A 27,452-nucleotide genomic window follows, 5' to 3' on the forward strand; every position below is an offset into this window, starting at 1 on the left:
AGCCTTAAAAGTACATTATGTTGTCCAACATCTGCAATATTTGATATTGCTAAATATAGCACTGCTGTCAGCCAATCAGATTCGAGAACCAGACAGAACTGTTGTGTAATATATATTTATATAATAGAAGTTTTAAAAAATATATAAATAAAAATATGTTCCGACTCAGCTTTAGTACAGTATGTGTCTGATAATAGACATGGCCAATATTCTCTTTTTTTTTTTTTTTTTTTGACCGCTAATATGCTGGTGATTTGATGCTTTGCAGAAGTTGCAGACACCTTTATCAATATCAAAATACGTTTTTGATGCAAAATTAAAGAGCCATTTATTAAGAAACTTGAATAGGCATAAAGAAAATAAAAAAGTAACACTAAATAAATTGCTATATACTCAGAATTTGGTATAATTTTGCTTAATTGAGGATTAATCATATTATGTCATTACGCTGCTGGGCTGTCATCCAATCGTTGCATAGATGATAATGATTTAAAGGATCGATAGATCTGTCCTTCACAACACACACAGTGATCTCAGATCAGTTTATCCAGACATTTTAATCTGATTCGCGAACTTGTTTGAATAACCAAATTAGCCAGAGATCAGCTATCAAGATTAAAAGATCCAGGATCTGCCAAATTATCTTGCATCATTTAAGGAAGGTATGAAGAACAGACCCCTGGATAAAAGCTAAATTATAATGAAACTTGACAAAAAAGACTGCTAGAAATGTATTTTTAAGCTATAATGTCAAACGAAACAGCCATGAAATAATATCAACCTCTACATGAACAGATGATTATTGAGCTGAGGGATTTGACACGATTTAGCAGTCTACATGTGTTTTTGAAACATATGCATCAACTTTTATGATAAACATGATAAAGTAACAAAAAATACACTTAAACATGACTCTTCTCAGTAGAGCTAAATAAATATATTATATGTAAATCCTGCATTTTGCATTTTGACATGAGTTTGAGCATGTCTTGTGCAAGTGTTGCTCAGTAATGCATAATAAATTATCTGCAGCTCCTGTTTTCAAAATAAAAGTCCCACATCGTAAGTTACATTGCTGTCTCATTAGGAAATGTTGTGGCTAATCAAACACAGCCTGAGGCATGCATATTAATGATCCAATGGCAACATTTCAGTCTGTGTACTCCTGATGCTGCTGCTCGATACTCTTGCTCATCGGAGCCAGATGAATGTCCAAAAGTACATGCTAATGATGCGGGTGTGCCCTGTGAGTCACACAACAACCTGTTTGTGTTCTTATTGGCCTTTTGTCCAGCGAGGTTTTACACTCATGGAATTTATTTAAGAATGAGAAAGCATTGATGTCTATGGCTCACAGTGTGGCCATTTCCATATACTGATCTCTTATTGATTATGTCTATATATATGTAGCTTTTTCAAGAATCTAGATATACCCAGATTGTTGGTTGAACAGTTTTGAGATTATTTAAAATTAATTAATATGAAATCATTTCTATAGGTTAATGGATTTATTCATGTCAACCAGAATAGTTACCACATATGTCTGTAAGATAATTTTGACAGATCGTTTAATCCGGAAACAACTGCTGTTTTCAGAGGTTTGATAAATGTCATAAAAAGGTTTGCTGAATGAACATTCTAAATTTTAAACATCTTAAATTCATTTAACATCTGAAAATTGGCATCTAATAGACGTTTGCTGTTGAGCAACTGCCCTAGTAAATAAGTCATCCAGATGTAGAAACATAAAGTAGACATCTTTGCAGTTTCCATGTATGCTGTGTTAATATACTTTTTGCTCATCTTTAATGTACGTTTTTTGAAGTTTGACATTTTTTGGTGTGTGAAACAACATATTAAAATTAAGTTTGTGTTCCAAAGATGATAAGAATTGTTATGGGTTTAAAACTACATAAGGATAAGTAAATGATAACGGTTTTCACTTTTGGGTGAAACTAATCCTTTAAAAACTAATTTGAACTATTATAGTTTGTAGTTTGAAATGTTTCAAATGATCAAGCAAGCAAAGTGCTGAGCCAATGTTACTATTTTGAGTTTCAGAATTAAGCAATATTTTAATTTAGTCAGTGTATTATTAACATAAAATTTAAAGTTAAAAGGTGTATTTTTAAGTTAATAAAAAAATGCTTCGAAGTTAATCAGACAACTTATTACAATCATTTTGCAAAAATTACATAGGCCAAATACAGATATTTTTGACACTGTAGTACAAGTTTTGGTTTCAATAAATGCTGCTCCGAATACAAAATTTTTATTTAAATTTCACAATGTTACTATTTGTGCTGTATTTTCGAGTAACAAAGTAACGGTGTGTAATAGATCACGGATCAACCAGATTATTATCTTTTTTTTACTTGTGGATTAATCCTAAATTTGTAACGATCATAGAAAGATTGCCTCTCTACGATTATATTATACACTCTATCTTCCTGTGTCTTATTTGTCAGCTCGTATTACTCAGTTGGTGCGGGGATTCTCCGGCACATGGAAGCAGTCTGTGGAGGCCCTGAGTCAGGATGTCATGCGCTCCTTCACCAACTTTAAAAACGGAACCAGCATAATTCAGGTACAACATAATGGCAACTCAAAGTCTAAGGACAATTTGTATCCTAATGGTTTCCTTTATTTATTTAACATGTGCTGTAACACATTTACAATTATTATGGTTGTGTTCACTAGGGAGCGCTGACACAGCTCATCCAATACTATCATGGTTTCCATAAGGTCCTCTCCCAGCCAACATTCCGCAGTCTGGCAGTGCGCTCTGAGCTCATAAACCTTCATCATCTGATGGTGGAAGTCAAGAAACACAAACCAAACTTTTGAACTCAACATGAATCACGAGTTAGGGATGTTTGCACTGGTAAAAAAAATTTTTTTTTTGGAGTTTGCATCACTAAAGGAAGAATATTTCCTAAGAAAAACTGTACAAAACATTAAATAAATAAACAGCTTTCAGAAAGTCTATTAACATATTTAAAGGGATAGTTCAAACATTCATTCATTCATTTTCTTTGGGTTAGTCTCTACTTCAGAGGTCGCCACAGTAAAATAAACTACCAGATATTCCAGCATATGTTTTACACTGTGGATGACCTTCCAATAGCAACCCAGGACTGGGAAACACCCATACAAACACATTCACACACACTCATATATTACAGCCTTTTTTATTTTATTCAATTTACCTATACCACATGTCTTTGGGCTGTGGGGGAAACCAGAGCATCCGGAGGAAACTTGCATGAACACACAGAGAACATGAAAACAGAAACGCCTCCTGGACCAGCCGGGACTCGAACCAGCAACATTCTTGCTGTGAGATGACAATTTAATAATCAAACAATAGATATTTTGAAGCACATTGGAAACCAGTAAACATTGAAATTAATAGCAGAGAAAATATATATACTATGGAAGTCAATGGCTACCTGTTTTCATAAAGAAGGTTTGCAACAAATAGAAGTACTCTACTTCTATTTGTTGAGAGACGGGTGAAAGAATTTACATTTTTGGCTGACCTATCCCTTAAACAGAAGTGTGGGTTAATTTTTCTTTCCACTGGCAGTACTTTCTTTCTTTTCATTCATTCATTCATTCATTCATTCATTCATTCATTCATTCATTCATTCATTCATTCATTTTCTTTTCAGCTTAGTCCCTTTATTAATCTGGGGTCACCACAGAGGAATGAACCACCAACTTATCCAGCACATGTTTTACACAGCGGATGCTCTTCCAGCTGCAACCCATCTCTGGGAAACATCCACACACACTCATTCACACTCATCCACTACGGACAATTTAGCCTACCCAATTTACCTGTACCGCATGTCTTTGGACTATGGGGGAAACCGGAGCACCCGGAGGAAACCCTTGCGAATGCGGGGAGAACATGCAAACTCCACACAGAAGGCCAACTGACCCAGGCGAGGCTCGAACCAGCGGCCTTCTTGCTGTGATGCGACAGCACTACCTACTGTGCCACTGCGTTGCCCTCCTTTTCAATATTATAAAGAATCATTCAGTATCTTGTTTTTAAGCTGATTAAGGCGTATTTTTCGTTTGTTGCAATTGATTCGTTTTTCTGCAATGCAATTTGGTTTCTAGCTGTTTAGTTTGTAAATGCACTTGCAGCTTCACAAAATATTTTATTTATTGTTTTTTATTTTCATTTGTGTATTATCTGAGATATGAGATATTTAACCAATCAGAAAGTAAACGTTGACCTGTCTTTTGTTTTTTCACTGAAAAGTACTTTATGGATGCAATTATTGTTGTATTTAATTTAAAATAAATAAAAAAAAATCATCTTTTGAAATAAAATACAGCATATTAAGCTGAAAGTTCTAATCATTTGTACTCAAAGGGTAAATTAGTGCCTTGGTACTATAAAATGCATGTTGTTATCAAATTACACACCTAAAAAGTACAAAAGTGTACCTTTTGAAAAGTTGCCACCTTTTTTAAAATATTTATTTTCAGAGTTTATTATCTCACCAGAATTAGAAAATGGAAAGCTGGAAAGAGGTTGTCCGATGACTCTAAATTTGTGCTGTAGCATTTATATGTATTTATTAGTATCAAGGATATTTTCGAACACGTTTTCATACACCACAGTGTATGTTGCTGGCCATGTAAATTTCTTTAATAGGCACCTATGGTGAAAAATCAACCTTTCAAGCTGGTTGGACAGACATGTGTGCATGTATGGTGTATAGACCATCATGGAGTGCGGTCCCCCGCCCACCGAATTGATTGACAGCTGAGTGTATTAACATGTCCCCATAGTTATGTGTATAATCATATCAACAAGACCACACGTGTGCAAAGCAACCGGGAATAAAAGGTCTGTTCAGTTCGCTAGGATCAATCATCATCAAATGTGATCAACAGTAAGTTTTACATGTTGAAAATGTTTAAAAACAGTGCACGTGTGTAATGAATTACAGCGATTTACTTCAGCTTTACAGCACAGCCGCATATCAGAACAATTATAAAGGAAGACGCTACAATCCCGGTTTGTGGATGTTAAATCAGGTTTATTTTGTACATTAACATAACAGATATTCATACAGCAGTGGAGGTTAACCTGTATCCTGTCACAGTTGCGTGCAAAAAGAGTGCAAAGTTAAACGCGCTCTGTCTATGTGTGTGTGTGTGTGTGCGCGTGCGTGTGTATCTGTGCGTGTGCGCGCGTGAACTTTGTGTGACTAATCTATGCAACTGCACAACAAATACTCATTGGTAAAGTTCTTACTGTAGTATTTCTCACAAACGCTACGTGAGATCCGTTTCCTTTGAGTCTGTCTGTTGTCTGACTCAGCGAGGGTGGAGATTAAGGCGCAGAAAGGCACTTAGAAATGGTGGGCGGGCAGGACTAGCCTTAAAGGCTAAACAAAGCCAAAGAGACAAAAACAGCCCCTAGTGAAAAAATTTATAAAATAGAATCTTGCAAAAGGTATAAAGAAAAATCTGATAGGTGTTTTGAACTGAAACTTTACAGAAACATTCTGGAGACGCAAAACACTTCTATTAAATCTGAAAAAGGGCTAACCTAGGTGCCCTGTAAGAACACAATACATCTCAAACTTATTCCCATGTCAGATGGTTTTCTTGAGCATAAGGGTTAGGGTTAAAATGATGGAATCACCATAATGCTGGGAAATGTATTGACCGGTGAATTTTCTTATTATCAAAAATAGCACTGCAAGAAACTTTTGGTTTTCAGAAACTTAACCCATAATTTTGTTAAAAATAAAATGAATAAATAGTCAGCTGAATAAAAATAAATTACAAAAATATTCAATACAGTGAAACATTATCATCACTAATGTTTCTGATAACGATTTATGTATAAATTTAGCATTATAATTTGTACAACAAATATTTATTTTTTAGTTTAATTTACAATAAATGATTGAATAATTCACTCATAAAACCTCATGTTTACTGGATGTATCATTTTTGAAGTGGGATATTTTTGAAGGCTGGTTGTCGCCACCTGTTGGTGAAATATAGTAGTAATTACCTACAACTTTCGTTTTTGGCCGTCTAGTTAAGCCTAGTTCACACTACAGGAATTTAAACATAGGCAGATTGCTGTGCAGTTCACACTACGTAAATGATCCACAAGAGGGGGATGACACACCACAAGATCTGACAACAACTAGTTCCCCAACAGCTCAGTCCAGCTACCAAACCACAGCCAATGAAATGTTGAGGGAGGAGTCGTCAGAAAAAGCTGAACACTGCTTGTGTGTTGATTACATTACTGACAGTGTTTCAAGCTTTCAAGAGAGCATTTAAAAACATCGTCAATCAGCTGATGCATCAGCGGATCAATCGCTCATCTGCAAGGTTCAAGTGGATTGATACACAGAGTTTTTAATTTTTGTAATTTATTAACTCTTTGAAATAAAACTAACATATCTATAACACCTTGATGTTTCTTAAATATCTGTGTATTTCTAACATTGTTATTTTTTAAATTACAAAACAGTAAAGAACTGAGCATTTCTACCTTTAATTAAAATATTGGTCAAAATGACCGCATGCATGTCTGCTACTTTTCGCTTTGACTTTAAATATGCATGCATTTTTTTGTCTAGCAACTTCCTGCTAAAATAAACATAACTTTCTGATAGCAAAAACATAAATTTACTTCAGATATCTTTCAAAACAGCATATCCTGTACTTCAAAATAACTCCTGTTTGAAAGTGAAAATGAAAGCGAGCCTCAGACCTTTGCGTGTTCTAGTATCTTAACCACATATTTATAGGCTTTATTACCCAAAAATAGAATATTTTAGGGTAATGCTGTCATCAAATATGATGACAGACATTCAGAGCTTAATTTTAATATCTCAATAGAAGCTTTGATTGTAAATATGATGTAACAATATGATGTTTTTTATGAGAACGGTCAAAATGAGCAGTATGGTAATTCGCAGAATGAAGCGAATGCATCGATGCCCATTCTGGCCAACTACAGACATTTCTGTTGAGCTCCTGAGCACAGGCATTCAGTTATGCTGATATGCTCTCTCATTGGCTGCAGCTCGTCACTACATCTGACCACACATGGGTCGAGTCGGCCGACTGCTCTGGAATATTTGTCTAGATAATGGATTACCGTCTGCGAGGTGTCGGCGACGATTCAGCGAGCCTCTTTGATGCACTGAACTGACACAGTTGGTGCTCAAAGTTGCTGCAGTAGTGATGACCGATCACATGGCGTCATCATAATTTATTATTTTTTTATTTTATTTATAACAACAAAAGATTTACAAATAAAACAGAATACAGTCTCTACAGACTATTGTTTATTTTTAAACAATAAGGGAATTATGAATTAAATATATAACAAACTCATGAGAGAAATCAGGGGAAACGAGAGACTAATATAAACATAAAAAACGAACAGGCCTATTAAATACAAAGTAAAAGGAGTTTAAACATCACTCTAGGCTAATACTTCTTGTTTGAATATGCTAAAAAGGGGTTTACATTTATTTACATTTATAGATATAAAACTTTCCAACATATATTAATGTAAAACCCAAAACAAAGTGTTTTGATTTAGTCTTAAACAATGATTAAGATTATTTTGGATAATGAACGCATTTTCAAAAAAACTATTTAATCCAAAAAGATTGAACAAAAGGACATTCCTAAAGTAAGTGAGCAACATTTTTAGTAGAAGTTTACCAGAAAGACCAGGTATAAACAAAAATGTTTTTTAACTTAATTTGTTAAGAAACCTTTAGGGTGGCAGAATCAAGGATTATAATTATTTTATTTCAAGTCTGTAGGACTTATTTGAGTTAATATTTATGTTATTCACTAAAATATATCATTTAAATCGTTCATGGAGCTGAATGCAGTAAATAGTCTGTATAAAAAAGGTCGAAAATAAACCTGTGCAAACAAGCCAGCCTTTCTAACCAGATTATTTAACAAAACATGATTACTGTAGTAAAATATTTGTAGTCTTTTAATAAGCATGATGTGTACAAGATAGAGAGGTATGAAAAGTGAATTGTTTGTTTTAAAACTTTTGAATTGGAAGTTATCCAATAACAAACCCGAAACACACGTGCTTGTTGTCATGCGATGAACTTGTTGTGGTTTCTGGCTTTTCTTTTAATGAATCAAGCTCAGACTGGGGTTATGAATATCAGAAGAATATACTTTATTGGAATATTTCCCAAAAAAGCAGAGACAGCCTGGAGCAGACCCATCTCAGTCTCTCCCCAGGACAAATCCAATGTCCCACAAATTTGCTATCCCCTTTATCCTAGTTTCCTCCCACCTTTGTGTTTTTACTGATAACTGGTTCAACAAGCCTCTCCCAGCTCCTACTGCTTTACGACCCCTATTTATAGACCACTCTTCTTGTTGGCCCTTATAATGTACAGATCTAATATAATCATCACCGTTTTTCCACATACAGTTCACATTTGGTAATCATGACTAGTATCTATGTTTTAAACATCTAAACTGGACTCTTCTCTCCCATAAAGTATGTGTCTCTTCAAATATACATGACAGTTTCAACATGTGTTGTATACATTTCATACCTTTCTGACACAGATGGTTCTCAATGCATCCCCAAGTCCTCTCTCGTGCTCTTTTATGATCCCTTTGCCTTAACCTATCACCTGTTTTAAAAGATATATAATGGCAGATTCATAGGGCCCTCTACTCACCCAATTAAATGTGTCTTCACATAGGTTTAGTAAATAAAAATCTTCTTCAAACTCGGCCAATCGTGTAATATCGGTGTCGTCATCAGAGCCCATGCAGCCGCTCTTCAGATGCTGCACGGTCTGAATCAGTCGTCTGATCTCGGAGCACTGTCGTGGTACTTTGATGCCACATGTGTCAGTCACGTGGCGTCGGCGCAGCATCAATCCGGACAACATTTTTAACCAGAATGCACCTCTTTAAGACAGACTTCAATTGATCTGCGCAGCACTGCATTAAGTCGAACACGCCTAATGCTTCCTTGAAAGGCCGAATCTCTCCGTTTTGCCCCTGTAAACGTCACGTGTGGCGGAGACCGCGTTCGAGTTTATCGCAGACAATTGACCTGTTAAAAAATATTTTGAAAAATATTATAGTGTTTTCAACATGTTTTTTCAGTATTGAGTTTATAGTTTTTAAGATACCAGAGCAACTACAGAATTTAAATAGGCTTTTTATATGATATGGTTCAAAAACACTATAGTATTGCTATAAATTACCATAGTATTTTTTATTATGGTAGTGGATGTAATTGAAATATCACTGTTTTTACAAATAGTGTCTGTGTGTGTGTGCTTACTACAGGCCTTTCACTTCTCAGATGAAACCACAAAAAGATGAGGAATAATGACAATACAGATTATTCATTTTGAAAAAGATTTTGAAGCCAAAACTGGGTGTTTGTTAAAAATTGGGGCACGGTTTTATCGCAAAGCTGAAGAGTGTTGTGCGTGTTGCGGATAGGGGATCCATGTGCAAAGGAGGGAGAATTTTCTCTCCCGAGAGAAAAAAGGGCAGGTGCTCGAGCACCCAAACCCCCCTTCTGTACGTGTCTGCTGTTTCTAACGAAGTAAAATTAAATGCAAACGGAGATAAAACAACTCCACCTTCACAGTTCAGTCTGCGGCTGCTCATTAACCCTTGATGAGTTCACTACACCGGTGGTCAAACAAACGCGCACCGCAGTTGTCATAAATCACAAATGATCAGTGTTTTCAATCACAAGTGACTTATTTTAGATTTTTAATGCTGAAATACACATTAGTAGTAGCAGACCAATCATTTACAGTTCTTAAAATACACCACGGTTGTCTGTGAAAATGGCAATAATCATAGGAGAGAACAGGATAATGTGAGACACCCCCTGTATCTAGACAACGGATTTTATATATCATTATATAACAATTTTGTTTTAAAGCCCCTTCCATTTCCCCTCTAACATGAAGGACAGTAATTCCTGGTGCTGTGGAAAGCATGTTTTTTTCCCAAAAATATGTTTTTTGCATGTAAATTTTTTTTTTTTTTTTTTTTTTGCCGTCAACTGTTGTGCCAAAGCAAATCGATTCAAGTAGAAAAACTTAAATCATACATGTTGATGAACTATCAACATATAAAACCATGTGATGACGTTAGCTGAAGATTAGCCTGAATTGCTTAAAATCATTATTTTTTTTCTAAAATGTGGCGGTGGCACATTTGCACAGACAAATGCTATGGGGTAAAGTGAGACATAAGGCACAAGTAAAATTTAGTCTACCAGACTGTAGGACTTGTGAATGAGGCCTTCATATCAACAGTGACACCATGCAACATCACTTCTGAATTTAGGTGCACTGAAATTCTTCCATATAACATTTTCCTTGATAAAGCATTTGCACTTTTCATGGTGTCAGACTGGCCAAATCCTGAGCTCCATCCTGCCACTACAGAAGATTTGGATGGTCTATCCCCTGCAGATGATCCACCTGCAGATAGTTCACTCACTGATGCTAATCCTTTCATTGCACATAGTGTACATGGATGTGCCATGTGTTTCCAGCCAACCTGGATGTGTGTCTCCTCATGAAATGCTACCACTCTCAAACGTCGTCCCAGAACACAATTCAAATGAAACCGTGTGACAATTAAAAGGCCTATAAAGAAAGACAAAAAAAAAAAAAACTAGCAGGGAAAAAGCAAAAGAATAGCAAATAAAAATAAAAATCAAAAAAAAGAAAGCAACCCAAAAGAAAATCATAGTTAGCAGCTCTGAGAAAAGTGATGTCCCTGTCTCAGTTGATAATGTGTCTGATGAAGATAGCTCTAAGGAGAATAGTGGTCCAAGAAACACAGATCTGTTTGTTGGAGACTTTGTCATAGTTAACTTTGCAACAAAAAGCGTTTATTACACTGGTATGGTTGAGAAAGTTGAGGATGATGAAATACGCACGTCATGATTTTGCCAAATATGATCTGATCCTAGATTACCATATATGTTTATCCTAGAACATAATTTTTTGTTGAAAAATGTAATCCATAACTATTGCCTACCCCTAAACCCAGTCATAACTGTAAATTACTCCCAAAATCAAAGGGGAATAATAGTTGAATAACAATCAAGTAGAAGTGCATGAACCTAACCATAAGCCTAAACTGAACACTAACGGTAAACGTACCCCTAATTCTGATTGGCTGATTGGAATGTTGTTCAAGGATCAACATAAATGTTAATCCAAGAACATGGGGGTGAAATTAGGTTGGCGACGAGGTTTATGCTCAATTTTTAAGAGGAATCCAAGGAAACGCAAAAGAGTGGGAGTTGTAGGCTCGTCCTGATTTTGCCAAGTGCTAGTTGTCCTGAGACCAACATAATTCTCTATCTATTTCTCTAACAACTCTATCAGCCAATAAAAACTTATTAAAGAGCCCATATTATGGGTTTTTTAAAAATGCCCTTCCATGTAGTGTGTAACACAGCTCTAAGTGAAGTGAAATATCCAGCTAAGGCTTAAATCTGTAAGTGTACAGTGTTTAAAACTATTGATTCATCTATAAAGGAGTCGACTCATAGTGCTTCAAACGAGTCGTCTTGATAACGAGTCATTAGGTGTTTCGCGATGACGCAGCTACGAAACACAAGTAGTTGCACGCACACACCCGGGAGATTTGAAACCTGCGGCCCCGCCCACTAACAGAAAAAAAGCCCCACACACACACACAAACACACACACACGCACACACACACAGAGACACACACAGACACTGGTGGAATGAAGTCAGGCTGTGCAGATGGATACTATCGACAGCCTACCCAAAGATGAAAGCTCAGCATTATAACATTCTGGAAACTACATGCTTACAAAGAAGACTTCATCGGTTTGTAAAAGGAAGGATCAGTAAAGACTGTCAGAACAAGGATCAGTGGATCATGAATCAGTTTCTTCCCCCATTTCACCAGTGTAAGTACATGCGATTAAAACTGTTGCCTCGACTCTAGCTTGCAAATGATGCATTTAGTTGTGTTTTGTTACTTGTAACCGTGTGTACTGTATCAGGTTATCTCTTTATTGTCGTATCGCGTGTAAAGCCACGTTGAAAACGCGACGCGTGCCGCTTTGTTTACGGAACGTCAGCTGTTGCTACACGCATGCAACGGTCAAGTTTCAAAATATTTTAGCTCAGGTTCAAGGGAGCTGTCTAAATTGCACCCAGCAAGCTGAACTGGTGCTTTGATCTAGGCGAACGGTGAGGGTTGTGTGTGTGTGTGTTGCGTGTGTTGCGCAGGGCCGGTTCAGCAAGCTGAACTGCCGCTCTAGGTTAAAGACGATCACCTCGCCCTCAACCCGAAAGTGAAAACAAAAGTGACCCGTTAGCAAAGTGAGGATGGGGGGTGTCGCAGATATAACTCAGAACGCGGGTGGTGAGGGAGGTGTCGCGGACGTCTCCCCCTCTATTGGTGCTGTGTCTTCCAAGGAGGAGGTGTTTGTGTGTGCGTCTGTGTGAAAAGAGCAGGTAGAGGGTGACGTGCTCCTCGCCAGTTCTTGGAGTTTTTGCTCAATAAAATAGTTTGTCGTCTGTTTTTTTATGTGCATCGTCTGTATTTACATTCACCCACTGGCAGCCAAAATCCACACCTTACACTATGAAGCGTGTGTGCACTGTGACTACTTTTATATTGTTGATTACGTGCTGGGCATTTCACTCTGTCTCGCGCTGAAGGCTGTCAGTTTCGACCAATCGCAGCAGGCTGTCATCAGTCTAATCAGCGCAGATTAGCTTCGCGCTGAGGAGGGGTTTGGGAACAAATGAATCGCTGAACGATTCATATGGGAGTCGCTGGGATAATTAGGTAAAAATAAATGCAGATTATAAGACCATGAAAGTGTTTTTTGACCTTGCATGCATATTAGACTGTTGTTGGAGACCCTTACAACCTAAATATGACCCTATTTCATGTATAATATGGGCTCTTTAAGTAATCATTATGTGCGCTCTACAGAGTCCGCCAAAACACAAATTCAAAAAAGAAGAAAACACACACACACACGAAGAGGACAAGTGAAAAGGTAAGATCGCCTGTTTTCTTCTATAAATTTACAGAAGCAGTAATGATCGTAAAATTAATATGCGTTTATGGATTTGCCCTTAGCGTTTAGCGAACGAGCAACATTTAACTTTAGCTTGCATTGAGTTAGCCTAATTAGCTGTTACTAGTTACCTAAAGTTAGATTGGCGTGCTGCTCTACCGTTACTGCGATTTACTTTCTGGCTTCAATTACAACAAGCTAACAATATTGTTTTGAATATTTTAATATAGCTATTAAACGTGATTCAATTTGGCCTCTTGCTAATTTAGCGACCGTATTTTTTCCTAATAATTCTGTTTTTAGCATGTATTATGTCAATTTCATTTAATGACAAACGCCAAAAATGTGGATCAAAACAGCACTAGTTTAAACACAAGACAGTGGGTTATTTGAAACGTTAACATAATGTACTGTGAATCGCTGCAAAATTCAACTAGCGATTTAATCTGATCATTTATTCTGTTAAATATGTTAACCTCAGGTCATAATCGCTGATTTATTAATATCATTAATAGGTTAACCTCAGGTCATCTTTGCTTATTTATTAATTTCATTAATATGTGAACATCAGGTCATCATTACAGATTTATTGATATCATTAATACGTTAACCTCAGGTCATCATCGCTGATTGATTAATATGTTAACCTCAGGTCATCATCGCTGATTTATTAAAATCATTAATACGTTAACATCAGGTCATCGTCGCTGATTTATTAATATTAATATGTTAACCTTATGTCATCATCACTGATTTATTAATATCATTAATACATTAACCTCAGGTCATCATAGCTGATTTATTAATATCATTAATGTGTTAACCTCAGGTCATCACTGATTTATTGATATCATTAATACGTTAACCTCAGGTCATCACTGATCTATCCATATCATTAAGGTTAATATGTTAACCTCAGGTCATCATCGCTGATTTATTAATATAATTAATACGCTAACCTCAGGTCATAATCACTGATTTATTAATATCAATAGCCACATTTCCACTATCGGGCCAGTGCGAGCCAGGGCTTTAATCGGGCCAGGCCAGGCCATAGCCCGGTAGGTTGAGAAATGAGGCTGAAATCATGTCGCGTTTCCACTGTCGGGCTAGTTGCTCGCAGCGCGTCACGCAAACACCGCCCCCAGAACGTCCCCCGAATCAAACGTCACAACCCGTCACACAACCCGCCCACTTCAGTGGGAACAAAAAACTCAAATTATAACCACAAACACAACCAGCATCACTACGAGAGCTGGAAGATGGAGAACACCGAAGCGATTGCTTCTGGTCTGTTGGTGTAAGGCCAGACAGCGATCCCTGGATAAGGACATTCGAGTTCGGCGGCATTTACTTCGAACACAGATTTTGGCTGCAAGGCGAGTGAGTTGATCAAGCGCGATAGCAAAACAAATGTAAGGGAAGAAAGCATCTTGTCTCCTCTTTACCTGACAGGAAAACTCCGCCTTTGTACGTAACCCCGCCCCGAAGGTTAATTAATGATTAATATCATTAATACGTTAACCTCAGGTCATCATTGCTGGTTTATCACTACATAACATTAATATTTACCTCAGGTCATCATTGCTTATTTATTAATATCATTAATACGTTAACCTCAGGTCATCATCACTGATTTATTAATATAATTAATACGTTAACCGCAGGTCATCATTACTGATTTATTAATATCATTGATACGTTAACCGCAGGTCATCATCACTGATTTATTAATATCATTACGTTAACCTCAGGTCATCATCGCTGATTTATTAATATCATAAATACGTTAACTTCAGGTCATCATCACTGATTTATTAATATCATTAATACGTTAACTGCAGGTCATCATCACTGATTTATTAATATCATTATTATGTTTACCTCAGGTCATCATCTCTGATTTATTAATATCATTAATACGTTAACCTCAAGTCATCATCACTGATTTATTAATATCATTAATATGTTAACCTCGGGTCATCATCACTGATTTATTAATATCATTAATACGTTAACCTAAGGTCATTATCACTGATTTATTAATACCATTAATACGTTAACCTAAGGTCATCATCACTGATTTATTAATACCATTAATATGTTAACGTGAGGTCATCATCACTGATTTATTAATATCATTAATACGTTAACCTCAGGTCATCATCACTGATTTATTAATATCATTAATATGTTAACAGCTGGTCATCATCACTGATTTATTAATATCATTAATATGTTAACCTCAGGTCATGACCACAGATTTATTAATGTCATTAATATGTTAACCTCACGTCATCACTGATTTGTTAATATGATTAAGGTTAATATGTTAACCCCAGGTCATCATCACTGATTTATTCAATTCATTAATACGTTAACCTTAGCCCATCATTGCTGATTTATCACTATAGAACATTTATATTTTTCTCAGGTCATCATCGCTTATTTATTAATATCATTAATACATTTACCTCAGGTCATCATCGCTTATTTAATAATATCATTAATACGTTAACCTCAGGTCATCATCACTGATTTATCAATATGATTGAGGTTAATATGTTAACCTCAGGTCATCATCGCTGTTTTATTAATATCATTAATATTTTAACCTCAGGACATCATCGCTGATTTATTAATATCATTAATATGTTAACCTCAGGTCATCAATACTGATTTATTAATATCATTAATACGTTAACCTTAGGTCATCACCACTGATTTATTAATATCATTAATACGTTAACCTCACGTCATCACTGATTTATTAATATGATTAAGGTTAATATGTTAATCTCAGGTCATCACAGATTTATTAATATGATTAAGGTTTATATGTTACCCTCAGGTCATCATTGCTGATTTATTAATATCATTAATACGTTAACCTCAGGTCATAATCACTGATTTATTATCATCATTAATATGTTAACCTTAGGTCATCATCACTGATTTATTAATATCATTAATACGTTAACCTTAGGCCATCATTGCTGATTTATAACTACATAACATTAATATTTACTTACACTTTAATTTGTTAACCTCAGGTCATCATGAATGTTGGCAACATCCATATTAACATTTATAAAAAATAAATAAAATTAAAAAAAAATTAGAAAAATAAATTACAGTAAGCATTTCACTGATTTCTTGAAATTATTGTGGATTTTTATTTCACATAATTGATGTTTTTGTCCATATGTTTGTGCCCTTTGCTTTTTATATTTGACATCAGAGATGGAGTAATTTATAAGAGCAGCGGTCTACGAAGGAGTGCTTATACAAAATGAAATTGAGAATGAAAGTGCAGATGAAGAGAGGCATTGTACAACTATTTGGAAACTGAAAAACGTACTGAGGATTCTGCAGACATGCTGAAGACATTATGCTTTGTGTTGCTGTCTTTATTGCAGATGAATTTGGTATGTACTTGTCAGTATTTGTCAAATAAAGATTTCAGATGTTTACACGGGTGCTAAGCAATTTTTGTCGAATTTACTTTCATTTTATTTTTTTTGTCTCCTGAAGTATAATTAATTAGTAAAACTGTGGTTTACGGTGAATAGCTGTTTTACAAACACATTCATATTATTCACATTCTACTGCTCAGTTCTCAGGGTATTTCATTTATGAACATAAAACATTTGTCTATTTAATATTCAAATGAAATGAAATAGAAACAATAATGTTGTGTGTGACTCTAATTAATGAAACAAAAGCATTATAAAAAATTTACTATTGCAAGAACAACACAAAGAAGACTGCATTTTAATATAGTATTATTAGGTTATGAAATTATTTCTAACAATTGTTAAAATGTAGTGCAGATATCAAATTAAATCCACACAGTATGTGGTGGTAGGACACTCACCACTTAATTACCATTACCACTCTTAATTCAGTCAAATGGAGAAACTGAACAAACCATTAATGAATAAGTAAATAAATTAGTTTTATAGACAACATTTATAGACGACATACCAGATAGTGGGCCTGTTTCAGTAAGGAGGTTCAACCAACTTGAAGTTTAAACTTGAACTCTGAGCTGACTTACCAAGAGATTTAAAACTCAAGAGTTTTGGGTTTCAGAACAGCTGATCTGAGTTAGCACGATCAACTTTGTGTAGACCGACTCAAAGTTAAGCGCGCACACTGCAACTATAAAAAGGCATTATCAATGGAGCGCAGATATTACGAGTGACCATGGCAACATCTGAAAAAAAGAGATTTCTGTCTCCAGCTGAACTTGATGTGCTCATGCAAAGTTATAACAAATATGAGCATATATTTAAAAAAAACAACACCACTGTATCAGTGAAACAGAGACAGTTATCAATGGGAAAACATAACTGCTCAAGTTAATGCTTAAGTTTACATTTAAAGTATTTAAATATTTAAGTATAATAAAAAAGTAATCTAATGTGTGACGTTTTTTTACTTTTCATGTGAAAAAGTGGGGAATTGCCCGTAATTTAAGTTATTTCAGATGTAATTGCATTAAATTACAAAAAATAGGCTTCTGCATAGATTCTGTAACAAATTTGAAAAAACAAGAATGCATATAACCTTAGCTTAATGTTCAGTGGAAATATTTAATTTAAGGTTCCCACTTTTACATTCATCAGTTAAAGATAACATTTCAAAAGTTATGCACATCTTGGCGTTTCCATCAACCGATTATTTTTTTTTTATGTGCATCTCGAAAATGCGCATAAAAATAGGTGGGTGGAAACGTAAGGCTAAGGTGAGAAATACAGCTTCGTTTTAAAAAAAAGGGGGAGGAGACCGACAGAAACTCTGAGATTAGAGAATACACCTGCTCATGACCAGGTTAGGTTCATAGAGTAAGTTACCATGGTAACTGACTCTGAGTTAAAGTTACTGTACCTCTCTTTCAGAAACAGGCTTGACTTACCCTGCTTTCACCAGTTTGACAAACCTGCCATTTTGAAACGGAAAACCCAGAGTTTCTCTCATTTCAGGATTAACATACTCTTTTTCACTTAACCTCCTTTCTGAAACGGGACCAATATGAGAAGATTTAATAAATAATAATAATAAATCCATTATTGAGGAAATAAACTTAAGTGAAAAGGTTGCAAACATATACTTTCCTTGATAAACAATAGCTTTTTCCTATTCTTAATAACTTAAAGAATCATTTTCTAACTCAGAAAGCTGTTCAGTATTGAAAGAGAAACATTTGAACAAATGCCCAATACTGTAATAGTCTTAAATTACAATGTGCAATGTTAATATTTTCAGTTGTAAATTTTCCAGAGAAGTCTCCCATTCATTCTAAAGTAAACTGAAACTAAAAATACACTGTAAAGTGGGAGGTGAAGTGACATTGTGAAAAGGATTTATTTTAGACAGTTCTCTAAAAAGGAAAAGAAAATGGCAAATCAAAGTTTGATTCGGGGCCCAGGTTTTGGACATACCTCCTCATTTGTTAAATGGTCCTCCTGAAAAACAAACAAACAAACATTCATGTTACTTGTGTAACGTGTATAGTTGCAATCATCAGTTGCCTGTTATAAAAATTAAAAAAAATCACAAAAGATGATTTTCATTCCCTAGTTGGTTTATTGGCTTCTTAATAAAGGGACTAGAAAACAGGCTGAATAGTTTGTACTATGTTAATATTACAATAAAACATCATTAAGTTTAATAAAACGCTACAACATCTCCAAAAACTGCTACTTTTTCATGCAAAAGAGGGTTTGTGTTGGGCATTTTTAGTAAATCTGAAATGGTCTTACACAAAACAAAAATCTAGATTCTCACTCCTTAAAATGTCTTTAAATTTTCAGCTTTAAACAGACTTTTAGAATTCATTATTTTCCAAGAAGCCACACAGAACTAAATATTTAATGCTTGTTTTAGGTGAAAAAACTAATATACAGCATCACATCTTTAACTTTCCTTATGGTTAAAATGGTTTTATGGTTTAATAAATAATGGTGCAGCCACCAATACTAGATAGCAGAGAGAGAGAGAGTGGGCTTACACAGACACACTTACAGTGTTGCTGGGATGTTCTCTTCAGGGATCCCAGAAAGAAGATTCTTTTGAAACATACTTGGCCAGTTTCATTCCAAACTTCTGGGCAAGGTCCTTTGCCTCTCTCTCTGTCAAACAGCTGAATATGGTCACCTTAGTTGCTCCAACAGACTGGGTGGAACATGTTTTTTGCCACCTATGTATACACAAGTACAGTGTCACAACTGAAAAGTACATGAGCAGGGTTTTCTAAATAACAAGCATGCATTCTGTTAATAGCCATGTGAGCCTTAATGTACTGTATATGATTTGCTTTCACTAATAATCTCGAATGACGCACCCTGCACTTAAAAACAAGGAAGGTATTTATTCTTCTTATTATTTTTATTATTAAATGGCAGGCTTTAAACTATTTTAATTTGCCACTACTTTACTACTTTTGTGTGGAAATTTATGCCATACAACCCCTTAAATCAGCGATGATCTGAGGTCAACATTATAATATGTAACAATAAATCAGGAATGACTTGAGGTCAACATATTAATATATCAATACACTTGACGATGACCTGAGGTAAATAAGCATTAACAATTTGCATTAATAAATCAGCAATGATGACCTTAGTTAAATATTGATGATAGGTATAAATGAATCAGCGATGATGACCTGAGGTCAACATATTATGGATATTAATAAATCAGCGATGATGACCTGAGGTCAACATATTAATGATATTAATAAATCAGCGATAATGACCTAAAGGTCAACATAATAATAATATTATTAAATTAGTGATGATGACCTGAGGTGAACTTAATAATGATATTAATAAATCAGCAATGATGACCCCAGGGTAACGTAGTAATGATATTACTAAATCAGTGATGATGACCTGAGGTTGACATATTGATGATATTACTAAATCAATTCAATTCAATTCACCTTTATTTGTATAGCGCTTTTACAATGTAGATTGTGACAAAGCAGCTTCACATAAAAGGTCATAGTAAATTGGAACAGTGTAGTTCAGTTTTCAGTGTTTAAGTTCAGTTCAGTGTGGTTTAATAATCACTACTGAGAGTCCAAACACTGAAGAGCAAATCCAACGATGTGCAGCTCTACAGATCCCGAACCATGCAAGCCAGTGGCGACAGCAGAGAAGGAAAAAAAAACTCCACTAATTGGCGAAAGTGAAGAAAAAAAACCTTGAGAGAAACCAGCCTCAGTTGGGCACGACCATTTTAATTTCACCGTTTGTCTCTGGAGCATCACAGGAATCAGTCTCATGTTCCACTCCTCCATGACCACCACAGTAGCTGCTTAGGATACGGCCCGGTCCAGGATATGGAAACCTTGGGATCATCTCGTCGTTGGTCTTGGATCGAATCAGTGACTCTGCATAGTCTAAGGGCCTTGGGAAGAGTATCCCCAGGTGGGAATGGAGAATAAAGAGAATAATTAGCATAGCTGCTGTTCATAGTGTATATAAACAAGGTGCAGAAACCTGTGTGGAAGCCCGCTAAGTGGTGCACTGAGTGTATGCTTTACAAAACAGATAGGTCTTTAATCTAGTTTTGAATTGGGAGAGTGTGTCTGAGCCTCGGACGTTATCAGGAAGGCTATTCCAGAGTTTAGGAGCTATAAATGAGAAGGCTCGACCTCCTTTACTCGACTTAGCTATTCTAGGTACTACCAGAAGCCCTGAGTTTTGCGATCTTAAAGAGCGAGTTGGATTGTAGCGAGACAGAAGGTTGGTTAGATAAACAGGAGCTAGATTATTTAAAGCTTTATATGTAAGAAGCAATATTTGAAATTCAATACGAAACTTAACAGGCAGCCAGTGTAAGGAGGATAAAATTGGGGTGATGTGATCATATTTTCTAGACCTGGTAAGAACTCTGGCAGCTGCATTTTGTACTAATTGAAGTTTGTTAAGAGAGGATGCTGGGCAGCCAGCAAACAGTGCATTACAGTAGTCCAGCCTAGAAGTCATAACAGCATGGACTAGCTTTTCTGCATCTGAGATGGATAGCAAACTTCATAACTTAGCAATATTTCTCAGATGAAAGAAAGCAGTTTTTGTGACATGGGATATATGATTTTTAAAAGTTAAATTGCTGTCTAATATGACACCCTTTTATAGTAGAGCTAACGCTAACTTTGTATCCCTGTAATTGTAGGTCGAGTTGTGAGATCTGCTGTGTACAGGATTTAGGCCCAATAAGTAATAATTCTGTTTTGTCTGAGTTTAAGAGAAGATAATTGATGGTCATCCAGTCTTTAACATCTTTAATACACTCAGTTAGCTTAGACAGTTTAGACATCTCGTCAGGTTTAGTTGAAATATATAATTGAGTATCATCTGCATAGCAGTGAAAGCTGATCCCATGTCTTCTAATAATGTTTCCCAGGGGTAGCATGTATATTGTAAACAGCAAAGGGCCTAAAACTGAACCTTGAGGCACCCTGTACTTTACTGGGCTGACTTGTGAAGGCTGTCCATTAATATTCACAAACTGGTAACAGTCAGCTAAGTATGACTTAAACCATTGTAGAGCCTGTCCCTGGACACCTGTAGACTTTAAGCAATTTATGAGGATACAGTGGTCAATGGTGTCAAATGCTGCACTAAGATCGAGTAAAACTAATAGCGAGATGCACCCTTGGTCAGCAGCTAAGAGTAAATCGTTGGTTATTTTCACTAATGCAGTTTCTGTACTGTGATGAGCTCTGAAACCTGACTTGAAACACTTTAAAAATATTGTTCGTCTGCAGAAAGGAGCATAATTGAGCAGAAACAACTTTTTCTAGTATTTTAGACATAAATGGAAGATTTGAAATAGGCCTATAATTAGCTAAGTTGCTGGGGTCCAGTTGTGGTTTCTTAATAATAGGTTCAATAACAGCTAGCTTGTAAGGATTTGGAACAAGGCCTAAAGATAAAGAAGAGTTGATAACGTTAAGAAGAGGTTCTCCTATAACAGGTAGCAATTCTTTTAGTAATTTAGCCGGAATTGAGTCCAACATACACGTGGCTGGTTTAGAACTATTTACAATTTTATCTAGCTCTTCCTGTTCTATGATTTTGAAGCACTGTAGGTTATTTTGATTCGGTGGGATGTTTACTGGATCTGATGTATAAGGCGGTGCAGAAAGTTTAATATCTTCTATTTTCTGTCTAAAGCCTTCGATTTTATCACTGAAAAAATTCATGAAGTCATCACTACTAATTTGCGGTGGAACATTTTGTTCCAAAGATGACAGATTATTTGTTAATTTAGCAATGGTGTTAAATAAGAATCTAGAATTGTTATGATTATTTTCTATCAGTTTGCGGAGGTGCCCTGGCAGATTTTAGAGCCCTCCTATAGCTGGACATACTGTCTTTGTACGCAATTCTAAAAACTCTAAATTATTTTTTTTCCATTTACATTCCAGGGCATGGCTTGGTGTTTTAAGAGCGCGAGTATGACTATTATACCATGGTGTAGTTTTATTCTCTCCAGCCTTTTTTAGTTTGATGCACACAGTACGTTTATTTCTTGATCTAATAATACGAGGAATAGTCACAGTCTGTATGGGGTTAGCCAGGTATGCATTACTGTTATTTGTGTGGGACGAATAGGAGTCTGTATGGCTAAATTGTGAATTTTTACTTACTAGTCAGATAGAGCGAAGTATTCTGGAGGTGTTGTCCGACAGGAGTTTAGCTCCAGCTCGACTGGGGTGCAGCCCGAAGCCGCGCTCGCTTCGTCTCGAGGGAGCGAATCTGGGACATAATGATATCAATAAATCAGTGATGATGACCTGAGGTTAACTTATTAATGATATTAATAAATAAGCGATGATGACCTGAGGTTATATTAATAATATGAATAAATCAGCGATGATGACCTGAGGGTAACGTATTAATGATATTAATAAATAAGCGATGATGACCTGAGGTAAATATTAATGTTATGTAGTTATATATTAAGCAATGATGGCCTGAGGTTAACATAATAATGATATTTATAAATCAGTGATGATGGCCTGAGGTAAATATTAATGTTATGTTGTGATAAATCAGCAATGATGACCTGAGGTTCACATATTAATGATATTAATAAATAAGCGATGATGACCTGAGGTAAATATTTATGTTATGTAGTAATAAATCAGCGATGATGACCTGAGGTTAACATATTAATAATATTAATGAATCAGCGATGATGACCTGAGGTTAACATATTAATGATAATAATAAATAAGCGATGGTGACCTGAGGTTAACATATTAATGATATTAATAAATCAGCTATGATGACCTGAGGTTAACGTATTAATGATATTAATAAATCAGTGATGATGACCTACAGTTAATATATTAATATTATTAATAAATTAGCGATGATGACCTGAGGTTAACATATTAATGATATTAATAAATCAGCGATGATAACCTGAGGTTAACATATTAATCAATCAGCGATGATGACCTGAGGTTAACGTATTAATGATATCAATAAATCTGTGATGATGACCTGATGTTAACATATTAATGAAATTAATAAATAAGCAATGATGACCTGATGTTAACATAATAATGAAATTAATAAATCAGCAATTATGACCTGAGGTTAACATATTTAACAGAATAAATGATCAGATTAAATCGCTAGTTGAATTTTGCAGCGATTCACAGTACGTTATGTTAACGTTTCAAATAACCCACTGTCATGTGTTCAAACTAGTACTGTTTTGGTCCACATTTCTGGCGTTTGTCATTAAATGAAATTGACATAACACATGCTAAAAACAGAATTATTAGGAAAAAATACGATTACTAAATTAGCAAGAGGCCAAATTTAATCACGTTTAATAGCTATATTAAAATATTCAAAACAACATTGTTAGCTTAGCTACCATTGTTAAACGGTAGAGCAGCATGCCAATCTAACGTTAGATAACTAGAGACAGCTAATTAGGCTAACTCAATGCAAACTAAAGTTAAATGTTGCTCGTTCGCTAAACGCTAAGGGCAAATCCATAAACGCATAGTGATTTTACGATCATTACTGCTTCTGTAAACTTATAGAAGAAAACCGGTGATCTTACCTTTTCACTTGTCCTCTTCACTTGTGAAAATGGCAGGTGCATGTGCCTGTGTGCGTGTGTGTGTGTGTTTTCTTCTTTTTTGAATTTGTGTTTTGGCGGACTCTGTAGAGGGCACATAATGATGACGTAATAAGTTTTGATTGGCTGATAGAGTTGTTGTCCCTGGGTCATCATAAATTACAGTATGTTGGTCTCAGGACAACTAGCACTTGGCAAAATCAGGACGAGCAAGTTGTAGAGTATGACAGTAGGCTGATGTTCTAATCCAGGTGGGTCTAGTCCTGTGTTCTGAGTCCCAAGCTGTTCTATCTGGTTCTGATTGCCCTTTTCTCTGTCCCTCATGTACTATAGCTGGCTCTAAAGGTCCTGTGTTCTGACCCACACATTGTGTTCTAATCTAACTGGTTCTATCCGTCATTAGAATGTAAATTCAAATAGTTTGAAGTAGATTGTTGTATTTGCTTTTGTTCAGAGTTACTTTCAAGTGTTTAGAAAAACAAATGTGCTTAATTGACCAATCCCCAGTCCATAATTGACTAGTCCGACATTAGTTCTGAAATGTGTGGTTGTCAAGCTAATTGTCAGGATTCAGACTCTTACAACATGCATTGTTATGGTAGTTTTAATGTGGAAACAGTAAGGGGATCAGGTTACCCCGGCTGGTTCACTTTACCCCTTAGATTTTTTTGGCCTGTCTCAGTTTACCCCGTAGCTGGGGTTAAGTGAGACACACGACAACTTTTTTTAAAACAATCATATTTTTACTTTCCTTTATCCTAAATACAGTCTGATAAATTCCATTGCTAGAAAACATATAAATGAAACATACTAATGAAAAATGTGTAAATTTTACCGATATATAATTTTAGCTCGCTTACAGTAGAGCAAATGTGAAAAGTGTCTCACTTTACCCCACTCACCTATAAGCATGATCTGACAATGTGCTTACCTCAGGTATCACGTGTGCATAATTAGACATTTTGTGCTGTCCGTATCTATACCTTTGCACATGTGAGTCAGTTTAGGACCATGATCTGTTCAAACTGCAAATCTGATATTGGCCACATTTATAAGGGCAGAGTGAACAGCCATGCAAAAAAATCAGATCTGAGAAAAAATCTGATTTGAGCACTAAACCTGGCAGTGTGAACGTAGCCAAGTGTGAACGTAGGGGTTGTGACGATCAGTCATTACAGGGGGCGTGCGTTACATTGCAATTTTTCTATACCCCCCTATGTCATTTCACACCCGCAAAATCGTTTTCAAAACCGCCCAATCTGGCAACACTGAGAATGACTGCCTGATGGAGCCAGAGGAGAAGCCGCGGAATCAAGCATCCAACCAAACGTTTGTACATCAAATCAACCACGCTCCCCGAACTTCTCACTGACTGCCCGTATCTGCACTAGGAAAGGCTTGCTAATATAAATGTAAGCATTTACATTTAAAAACACGTAATAATATATGATTTTAAAAACGTGTGTTGTAAGCTGTTATAATTTAATAAGGGCAATACATGTTAGACTGCAGAAATAAACAATCTTTCATACACTCAAGCCTGAGTTTTGAATCAATACGGGACGAGTTTTGTCCCGTATTTTTATCATTTTTTTAAAGTAGATTTTCATGCAAATCATCCTACATGCATTTTATGAAGATGCCTCATTTCCTACTTTTGATTGGGTAATACTTTATGTCATCGTTAGTTTGATTGATCTTTTTAACTGTCCGGTGAGAAGGGTGGGTCTTTTAAGCGGAGTCTGTCAAGTCTTGACAGAGAGTAATGGCAGATGCTTCTCCAGGTAACCCTCCAGGTAACCTTAAAGTTTCAGAGTTTAAACACAAGTGACTGAAAAAATACTGCAGATAGTGGGACGAAACAAATACCTGGCTGCAGTGTTAGAAATTGTTATTAAGCCAACTGCATGATTTGTCGGAGAGGATTCTCTGTAGCTCATGGTGGTCTGTGGGACAACATGCCTCTGGAGAGCAGCATTCCCGCAATGACAGAGCTTGCAAAAATCAAAGCAGTCAGACAGCTCTTTGTACTCCAAGTCTCTCCCGAAGCAGACATGGTAATGACGGTGTAATCATTATCAACAATATTTAGGTTAATTGCTTAATAATCTTAAAAATGTGACCCAGTCTGTGAAAATCTAGCAGGAGTCATTTTTTGTAATTTACTGTTTTCTACATGAAATGAATAACAGTTTGTGAAAATAATAATAATACTATATATTTAATATTAAAACATTGTCAACAACTAAAATCACAGGAAAATGAATAGCTACAATCAAACTTTATCTCAGAATTAGATTTGGCCTGGTTTTCACACACTGGGTCACAAATTGTAACTTGTAAAAATTCTGTAAATACAATGTACAGTAAGTGGATCATTCCAATGTAATATTGTGATTTGTTTGTTAAGGTTAAGTCAGGCACATAAGCCTTAATTTAATACTTGTAACATTTTATTTAATACATTAATAAACAACATAATGTCCATGTAAAGAAAATAAACTAGTAAATTGCAACTTTCCATATTTTAAAATTAGAAATATGCTATATGAAAACTTTACTACACTGTAAAAACATTCTGGTGGCCTTAATTTTTTAAGCTGAATCAAATTAATCATGAGTTCATTGAACTTATATTATGCTAAACTGACATAAAAAAGCTTGCATAACTTATAAAATTAAGATAGAACATGATTAACTTAGTTCAGTAAGTTAAAATGACCTAAAAACATATGCTGTCAGGACTAATTGATCATATCATTTTTTACAGTGTAGCTAATATTTGTATCTAGTTTATGTATGTGCTGTTTCCATGTTTGGATAGGTGTTACTGCAAATAGTGACAAATATTTTAGCCAAAATCTGTTATCAATACTACCCTTTAAAATTAGGTTGATTAGTATTTTCTTCTCTCCTCTAGGTTACAGTAGCTGAGTTAACGCAAGTGTACCACACTATTAAACATAACATCAACTATATCAGTATTGCAGAGTTGTAAAAGATAAAGACTGACTGCATCTGTTTACACAGATTTCAATAAAAGACAGTTAATGTCCAAGTGTTCATGCTTTCCTGAAAACATATTTTTAGTTGCGATTTACTACCTCTGGCATGCTATTGGGCCTGTTATCACTGTGGTCTAGGCCCCCAAGGTATTGCCCCTACTGCAGTATGCGTCCCTTATTTTTTTTGTATCAAAAGTGGTAACCCTAA

At 35.6% G+C, this 27,452-nt stretch overlaps 1 protein-coding gene across 2 annotated transcripts in view; it reads left to right on the top strand.

Annotated features, from left to right (window-relative positions):
• Nucleotides 1–4,347, top strand: part of vps52 (VPS52 subunit of GARP complex) — a 34,836-nt gene extending 30,489 nt beyond the window's left edge. Inside the window, exons 19-21 of one of the 2 annotated variants that reach the window (XM_056480347.1) lie at nt 2,469–2,587; nt 2,701–2,884; nt 3,675–4,347. In XM_056480347.1, the coding sequence (XP_056336322.1) occupies nt 2,469–2,587; nt 2,701–2,847 (266 nt within the window). In that variant the 3' untranslated portion in view covers nt 2,848–2,884; nt 3,675–4,347. Of the gene's footprint in view, nt 1–2,468; nt 2,588–2,700 lie in introns of both variants that reach the window. The other variant, XM_056480346.1, reaches the window with a different exon arrangement.
• The last annotated feature ends 23,105 nt before the right edge of the window (nt 4,348–27,452 follow it).

The sequence above is a fragment of the Danio aesculapii genome, chromosome 19, assembly GCF_903798145.1.
Source record: "Danio aesculapii chromosome 19, fDanAes4.1, whole genome shotgun sequence".
Taxonomy (NCBI): domain Eukaryota; kingdom Metazoa; phylum Chordata; class Actinopteri; order Cypriniformes; family Danionidae; genus Danio; species Danio aesculapii.